This window comes from Rana temporaria, chromosome 2 (genome assembly GCF_905171775.1).
Source record: "Rana temporaria chromosome 2, aRanTem1.1, whole genome shotgun sequence".
NCBI lineage: Eukaryota > Metazoa > Chordata > Amphibia > Anura > Ranidae > Rana > Rana temporaria.
Window position 1 is genome coordinate 273,199,696 of NC_053490.1, and position 9,318 is coordinate 273,209,013.

General features: G+C 42.8%; 1 protein-coding gene across 2 annotated transcripts in view; it reads left to right on the plus strand.

Moving 5' to 3' along the window:
* SYNC (syncoilin, intermediate filament protein) overlaps nucleotides 1-9,265 on the plus strand; it is a 30,345-nt gene extending 21,080 nt beyond the window's left edge. For both annotated transcript variants that reach the window (XM_040337026.1, XM_040337025.1), the window contains exon 4: nucleotides 8,975-9,265. In XM_040337026.1, the coding sequence (XP_040192960.1) occupies nucleotides 8,975-9,029 (55 nt within the window). In that variant the 3' untranslated portion in view covers nucleotides 9,030-9,265. The remainder of the gene's footprint in view (nucleotides 1-8,974) is intronic.
* Nucleotides 9,266-9,318: the final 53 nt, after the last annotated feature.

A 9,318-nucleotide genomic window follows, 5' to 3' on the forward strand; every position in this document is an offset into this window, starting at 1 on the left:
CTGTCAGAAGTACCCTACCTTACAGCACCATCCCCTTTACCTTGTGCTGCTACTGGGCAGAAGCTAGGAAGCAGAAAGTCTGGAGGACAAGAGTCAGCTGCTGGAGTCTGCTGAATGCAGACCGGGAAGGTGGAGAGGAGGTGGTGCTGCAGCTGCACAGAGAGGTACAGGATTTGTAAGAGGAGTCCTGCCCTCTCTGCTGCCGACTGCTGAGACAGGGGGGAGGTCAGAAACGAGCTTCTCTGCAGCTATACGGAGAAGCTCAGGATCCGGCAGAAGAGTTATGTCCTCCTTGCTAAATGCTAAGACAAGGTGGGGGCAGAGATGAGGGCCACATAAAATGGCCGGAGGGCCAGTGAGCCTTGTGTTTGACACTTCTTATAGGATCTCTAAGGATTATATGAACTTGTGGCCAGGACCAAGAGGGCAGTACAGCTACCTTTCTTTTCTTACAAGTTCTGCTTGCTATATTCTGTCAAGGCAACTGTTTAGCTGTCAATTTTAGGAATCAAAGACAGCGGTGACTGGTTGCTGTACTGCATGTGCGGTCTTTCCTATGATTCCAGGGCACTGTCTGTACTATTCCTTTGTTGGCGCTCAGACCCTGCTTGACCTAGGGGCAGAATTATCATAGCTGCCCATCCTGCATGCATGATGAGGCCAGTTGATCCAGCAGTCATCTTTAATATGGGTAAATTTGCCCTTTCATGGTGGCAGAACAAAGGGGGCCTGTTAAAGTTTCAGAACAGTATTTAAATTCTGGTGCCTTTTTGTATCTATGCTGTTAGTTTTTCTGGCAATCCAGGCTACAGGTACATCTTCCGTAGCCTGTATATTTTTCACCACTGCTAGTACATCTAAGGTCCGCAGTCATATCAAGTTGGAACCTCTCTCCCTGGAGCTACTTTTCTTTGCTCTTTTTACCAAATCTATTGCCTGTCCCTCAGCTGCTCTTCCTGCTGCTTGTTCACCATGAGTCATTCATCAAATATCCAAGTTCCTCTATTGCTCTCTGGGTAAAGGACTTACAAATAGGCAAGTCCAGGTGATGTAAAAGAGTAACCTAATAATGGTTTGTGTTTTCAGCCCTGTGCATTCCAGGAAATCCAAGGGGTCAGAGCTGAAAGACATCATCACTCTTCTTCCTCTTTAGAGGCAAAAACAAATACATTTGTTTTGTGAAATCCTACCATTAGCAAACAAGTTAGTTTGCAAGAATTGCCTGGGGGAAGTTGCAGTAGATAAGGAGATGGAGAGTCAGCTGGTAACGCTCTTGCTCAAACACATTTTATGAGTTGGTGGCCACTATAGCCTCACATTTATTAGCTCAAAACCCTCAGAAAAGGGACTCTACACTGTCTCAACCAGGTCCTTCTGCCAGTGGCTTACTTCGCCAACCAGTTATACAGCCACCCAGAGAACTTCCTGAAGAATGATGCAGAGTAATCAGAACCATCCAGTTTCAGTCTTGCGCTTGCGGAACCTTATGTGCAAGCGGTAAAGGAAGCAATTGGGTGGAAGGAACCAGAAGAATCCCCCCCCCCCCAATAACGTTAACAAATACTTCCTGTTCCTCAAAGTCAGCCCCCCCCCCCCTCTTAGAAAAATCAGACAGCTGGAGCTGCATTGAAAAATGTTGGATGAGCTAAAAACGGTGAGCTTATATTATAGGGAAAGCAGTGATTAAAACTATTTGATGCTCAACGAGAGCTGTGCTACACACCATCATGGCTAAACAGGCCTTATGGCTGAAAACATAGGCAACTGACAATGCATCCAAACAGAATTGGTGCAAAATACCTTTAAATTACAAACCACCATTTCTAGAGTAACGGGGGCAAATTAGGATTTTTGCCGCAAGACAAAAGATTTATCAAGGCAGGAATTTCAAATGGACCTGGAAGAATACACAGGCAACCTTCTTTAAAGCATATAAAGAAACCTCGCTGCTCCCCTCTTATTAACATAAGGCCTGCCCAAATGCTCCTGGTCAGCACCAGATTGAAACACTTCACGTCAGTCTGGATAAGTCAGGACCACAAAGTCATTTTGGCAACAGCTAGGGCGAGTTGTGGACTTTCTTGCATGTGCCATCCCATAATTCCTTCACTCATACAGAAATTCCAAGATCTCCTTAATAAGCAATGATTCTGTGCCAATGTATAGTCTCTCTACAGCCTATCCCAATGCCATACTTGGAAAGATTTACAGGATTTTTACTTGTTCTTGGTCCAAAAGCAAAATGGAGGGTGGCACCCTGCAAGAGACTAAAAAAAAGATTGAACTGCGTTATCTTGAACTTCAAAATGATATAATTGCAAACTATCACACAGACAGTGCAACTGAATGATCTCAATAGACCTCCAGAAAGTTTATATGCATGTGCACATGCTGAATACCAGAGGCTCGCAGTAGATCAAGTCCATCTTCAATTAGAGCCTGCCTTTGGCCCTGTGTACCTGGATGAGTTTTCAGAGCCTGCCTGTGTACCTGCATGAGTTTTCAGAGCCTGCCTTTGGCCCTGTGTACCTGGATGAGTTTTCAGAGCCTGCCTGTGTACCTGGATGAGTTTTCAGAGCCTGCCTGTGTACCTGGATGAGTTTTCAGAGCCTGCCTGTGTACCTGCATGAGTTTTCAGAGCCTGCCTTTGGCCCTGTGTACCTGGATGAGTTTTCAGAGCCTGCCTGTGTACCTGGATGAGTTTTCAGAGCCTGCCTGTGTACCTGGATGAGTTTTCAGAGCCTGCCTGTGTACCTGGATGAGTTTTCAGAGCCTGCCTTTGGCCCTGTGTACCTGGATGAGTTTTCAGAGCCTGCCTGTGTACCTGGATGAGTTTTCAGAGCCTGCCTTTGGCCCTGTGTACCTGGATGAGTTTTCAGAGCCTGCCTTTGGCCCTGTGTACCTGGATGAGTTTTCAGAGCCTGCCTGTGTACCTGGATGAGTTTTCAGAGCCTGCCTTTGGCCCTGTGTACCTGGATGAGTTTTCAGAGCCTGCCTGTGTACCTGGATGAGTTTTCAGAGCCTGCCTGTGTACCTGGATGAGTTTTCAGAGCCTGCCTTTGGCCCTGTGTACCTGGATGAGTTTTCAGAGCCTGCCTGTGTACCTGGATGAGTTTTCAGAGCCTGCCTGTGTACCTGGATGAGTTTTCAGAGCCTGCCTTTGGCCCTGTGTACCTGGATGAGTTTTCAGAGCCTGCCTGTGTACCTGGATGAGTTTTCAGAGCCTGCCTTTGGCCCTGTGTACCTGGATGAGTTTTCAGAGCCTGCCTTTGGCCCTGTGTACCTGGATGAGTTTTCAGAGCCTGCCTGTGTACCTGGATGAGTTTTCAGAGCCTGCCTGTGTACCTGGATGAGTTTTCAGAGCCTGCCTTTGGCCCTGTGTACCTGGATGAGTTTTCAGAGCCTGCCTGTGTACCTGGATGAGTTTTCAGAGCCTGCCTGTGTACCTGGATGAGTTTTCAGAGCCTGCCTTTGGCCCTGTGTACCTGGATGAGTTTTTAGAGCCTGCCTGTGTACCTGGATGAGTTTTCAGAGCCTGCCTGTGTACCTGGATGAGTTTTCAGAGCCTGCCTTTGGCCCTGTGTACCTGGATGAGTTTTCAGAGCCTGCCTGTGTACCTGGATGAGTTTTCAGAGCCTGCCTTTGCCCCTGTGTACCTGGATGAGAGTTTTCATGAAAATACTGGCACCCTTTTAACCCCTCATTCACCCTTAAAAGAGAAAGGTCTTCAGGTGTATCATTACCTCAATGACATTCTACTCTTATCTAGCTGTCCAGTACATTGTTGAGGTTCGGCTGGTTGATCCACCACAAAAAGAGCCAGTTGTTCCCAACTCAACCGATGGTATATCTGGAGGCAATGTTTGATACCTCCCCCATAAAACAAGCAAGGATGCACAACGTGATTACGTACTTTTCCTTATCAGCCACCTAGTGTTTGTGCTTAAAGGGTCACTAAAGGATTTTTTTTTTTTTTAGCTAAATAGCTTCCTTTACAGTCCTGGTTTCATGTCCTCATTGTTCGTTTTTTGCTTTGATGTTGCTGTCTGTTCTGGACACTTCCTGGTTGTCTGTTTGCTGATCACCACAGTACTGGGAGATTTCTCTGTGGTCACTAATCAAGGAGGTGTGATTACTTTGTGTCTAAAACCCCTCAGCACCAATCCAGTTTTGTTTTACAAACCATCACTGCTCTCTGGCTCTGTACATCAGAGAGACAGGAAGCAACAGGCAAAAACTACACTACAGGTACATTATATGATTGATTTTTATCTATTTTTAAAATGAATCAGTTAACTATTATGTCTCTATATACACCAAAAAACCGCGCTATCACAACACAGTAATTTCAGGCAGCGGCTAGCGTGTGATGACAAGAAAAAATAAAACAATATAAAAAGCCGCGCCAAGTATCAACAAAAAATTGAATATAAAAGTTCAACAGTCCACAAATGGTATGAGCAAGTGGAATTGCTGTATTGATCAGAGGCTGATTTGCATGCAGAGATGTTCAGCTTTTCAATGCACCAGGTGACATATATACAGTGTGTGAGATCCCACCACCGAAATTGTATATCAGCTTACCAGATAGCAAGCCTTTAGTGCAGTTGGCTATAGCCCAGCCACGGCCTTTGAATCCCCTGGGCTAAGATGTTTCAAGATTCCCAATTCCCAGCACCTCCTCAATAATCACAGTAACGTGATAAGCGTAACCCAATCCGGTTCACATGCGGGCAGGAAGATAGAAAGGGACGCAATAGCGTGATATCGTAGGTAACAGATTTATTAAAAAAAAGTATTGTACTTACACTTAGACAGTATAAACACAGCATATAAACAGGTAAAAAAGCCGGCCGGCGTGATGACGTCACTGACGCAGCGTCAGTGACGTCATCACGCCGAGGAGGAGGGCTCCGTAAGCCGGCCGGCTTTTTTACCTGTTTATATGCTGTGTTTATACTGTCTAAGTGTAAGTACAATACTTTTTTTTAATAAATCTGTTACCTACGATATCACGCTATTGCGTCCCTTTCTATCTTCCTGCCCGCATGTGAACCGGATTGGGTTACGCTTATCACGTTACTGTGATTATTGAGGAGGTGCTGGGAATTGGGAATCTTGAAACATCTTAGCCCAGGGGATTCAAAGGCCGTGGCTGGGCTATAGCCAACTGCACTAAAGGCTTGCTATCTGGTAAGCTGATATACAATTTCGGTGGTGGGATCTCACACACTGTATATATGTCACCTGGTGCATTGAAAAGCTGAACATCTCTGCATGCAAATCAGCCTCTGATCAATACAGCGATTCCACTTGCTCATACCATTTGTGGACTGTTGAACTTTTATATTCAATTTTTTGTTGATACTTGGCGCGGCTTTTTATATTGTTTTATTATGTCTCTATACCCTGTAAACAGTCATTTCAGCTAAAAAAAAAAAAATTCCTTTACAACTCCTTTAATGTCTGCATGCTTACCCTTACTTAGTGCCAAAGGCTCATTGGCACAGCTGATCAATATATCACTTGCCCTGTGCAAGAGCTTTCTCTGGTGCACCAAGTAAAGAGTTCATCAAAGACCTGCCCTTTAGGTCCTGTCTCATGGACCATATTTGTATGACCTGCAAGCAGACCGGGCTGGAGAGCATACTGCAGGGAATCCAGAGCCTCTGACAGGCTCCTTAAAATAATTGGAGATTGCCTGAATCTTATAGGCCAGGCCTTTCTAGAAGTCACAGTGGCCTTCAGAACCTCAAACCGGCCATTTATCATTCCTTGGTGCAAAAGCACTAGGAACTAGAACAATTGCGGCCTGAATTATGAAACTTATCCAAAGGGCATACAGGGTGAAGGGTATGGAACCTCCTTCAGTGGTGAGGACTCATCCAAACGAGCAGTTGCAGCAGCCAGAGTTTCCATTAAGAGTCTGCAAAATAGGTACTTAGTCATTCCAGCATACCTTCCTGAAGCACTGTGGACCCAGGCACCCTAACAAACAGAGTTCAGAAGAAAATCTGTCCTGGTCAGCACTTACCTGTTCTAAATGCAGCATTAAATGCTGTTTAGCCTCATCACCCCCATGTCAACTAGTTATACAGTATACATCACAGGCCATGGGAGCACACAGAAAATAGGATCATATTTACCACAATTTTCCTTTCCTGGTGCCTAACCGTGGCAGCATTTTATTTATTAAGGATACTGGGGGCATCCTTGTCTTTTTCTTTCATGCTGTTCACTGGTCCTGAGGGATTGTTCCATCACAAGTATGCTGCCATAGGCACCGGGAAAGGAAAATTATGGTACGTATGATTCAGTATTGTTAAGATCCTACACAAAGGGTGCAATTGTAAAAAGGAAAAATGTACCTTTGGATTAAGCAAGCACAATTGGATTTAGCATCGTTCTACATTTCAATACACCATCAGTTGTATGCACATTTTTAAAAAGAAAATGGGTTGGGTTTTTGTTTTTAAAAACATTTAAAAACACCAAGATCAGCATTTCAAATGCCTCTGATTTTTTTTTAAATGGGGCCATTGACATCTGGGTAAACCAAAAGTGATGTTAGTTATGTTAACCCAGAAACTAAGCCCCAAGAGCTGATCGAGGCTTTTGGTGCACCAGCTGCTTGCTCAGGTCTTCTGGTGGGACATGATAGTTCAAGAAAGCTGCAGAAGAGGACATCTCCTACCACTGCTTGTTAAAGCAATCCAGCAGCTAGTTAGCATTAAGAAAGCCAACCAGCCATTAAAAAAAAAAAAAAAAAGTTACCATGATGATGCCCAGATTCTTAATTGGATTTAGGTTTGACCTGATATAACCACTTAAGAGTCCAGCGATGTACAGGTATGCTGGTCTGGAAGTGGATAACCTGGTAAAACAGACAATTGCCACATTTTATCTGTAGTAACAATTGAGATTATATATATATATATATATATATATATATATATATATATATATATATATATATATATATATATATATATATATTATATATACACATACATACATATATATATACACACACACACACACACACATTTATTATATATAAAAAATAATATTACTCACTCAGATGGAACAAAAAAAGTAGCTATCCTGGGTGGGGGATCCATAAAGCTTGGCAGCAAAGGAACCTTCACAGTAAATCACCGATTGTAGTATGAAAAAGAAAAACCGCACAGTATTTCTTGCACTGAAATTCCATGTTTTGGAGCCTGTGTCACTACTGTGAAACAAAAAACAAACCCCCAACCAAGCTAAATCTCCTAAAGATAGCGTTCTAGATATGTAGGTGTGAATGGGTCTATACCATTTCCCTTTCACACTAAACTGCAGTACATCATTGTGAGCCAGCCACACAGGAAAGACGAGGATTTCTACTTCAAATGCATTTTAATGCCACAAATTGCTCAGTTGTGCTGCATGCAACCTGCCAAATGCAAGTCTGGATTCACATCTATACATTTAGTGCGTTTTGTATTTTGCAGATTTGCACTACAGAATATGTGTTCCATAGGAAACCATGTTAAATGGGCTGTAGTGTAAATCTGCAAAAAGATCCAAAACTGCATAGGTTTGTATCCAGTCTAAATAGACCCTTATATCAGAAATCTGCTGTGCCCTTCAATGAAGGATTTAGAGACATTTAACCACTTAACGCCCGCCCACTGTGTATACATGTCCTGTTTTTAAAGGTGGATATCTCGGTAACGGCAGCAGCTGCTGCCACAACCGAGGTATCCATCTTTTCAGTGGGCGGGCCTGTAAACGATAACGGCGGTCTCCGTGGCAAATTTGCCATTATCGGTGGCGGGAGAGGGCCCCCCCCTCCGCCGCTTACCGGAGCCGTCGGTAGCGGCGGAGGAGATCGGGTGTTGCTGCCTGATGTGCGAGGACTTGAGTGAGGGGAAGATGGCCCCCACCCGTCCTCACAGCTCTGCTGGGCGGAAGTGACGTCAAAACGTCAGTCCCACCCAGCGTCTTAAAGAGACAATTTTTTGTTGTCATTTTTTTAAATGACAAATTTCACCTTTTTTTTTTTTCTTGCATTTAAGTCTAAACATGAGATCGGAGGTCTTTTTGACCCCAGATCTCATATTTAAGAGGACCTGTCATGCTTTTTTCTATTACAAGGGATGTTTACATTCCTTGTAATAGGAATAAAAATTATATTTTTTTTTCTTTTTTATTTCAGTGTAAAAAATAATAAAATCAATAAAAATAAATAAGAAAACCAAAAAAAAGTGTTTTAAAGCGTCCGTCCCGACGAGCTTGCGTGCAGAAGCGAACGCATACACGAGTAGCGCCCGCATATGAAAACGGTGTTCAAACCACACAAGTGAGGTATCGCCGCGATCGTTAGAGCGAGAGCAATAATTCTAGCCCTGGAGCTACTCTGTAGCTCAAAAAATGCAACCTATAGAATTTTTTAAACGTCGCCTATCGAGATTTAAGGGTAAAAGTTTGACGCCATGCCACGAGCGGGCGCAATTTTAAAGCGTGACATGTTGGGTATCATTTTACTCGGCGTAACATTATCTTTCACAATATATAAAAAAATTGGGCCAAATTTATTGTTGTCTTATTTTTTAATTCAAAAAAGTGAATTTTTTTCCAAAAAAAGTGCGCTTGTAAGACTGCTGCGCAAATACGGTGTTACAAAATGTATTGCGATGACCGTCATTTTATTCTCTAGGGTGTTATAAAAAAAAAAAATATATAATGTTTGGGGGTTTTAAGTAATTTTCTAGCAATGTTTTAGGTCTTGTAAACACCGAATTTGAAAAACACCTTCTGTCCTTAAGTGGTTAAGTTAGGTGGTTAATGTCTTGAAAACAAGTAGCTTTTATGTTAACTTGCAAGATCACACAATAAAATGCTGTATACATTTTTTTATCAATTATTCAACACATTTCCTGTTCTTTCCTGGTTTATACTCTAACTGCAGCAATGCTTTATTTTTCAGGGGATATCTTGAACTATATGGACAGATTTTCAAATCTGTGACAAAAAAGGAATGACTGCCATCCAACCAAGCGGACATGCTTAAAATAATCAATTCAGGATTGAAGACTGAAGCAGAATATGTGAAGAAGGTACTTTCTCTGAAATAGCTGCCACAAAAAGGCACATCACCAGTAAGGAGAAAAACCAAATGAGGGATTACATTTTGGGAACTTGTTTTGTCAATTGAACAGTAAAGTGCACCAGGGAGGAATAGTTATATCCTACAGCGATATCTGGTTTTCAAATTTTATAAGAACGTGCTTAATGTAGGCATTACTTTATGGTCTAAACTTACCCAATTGA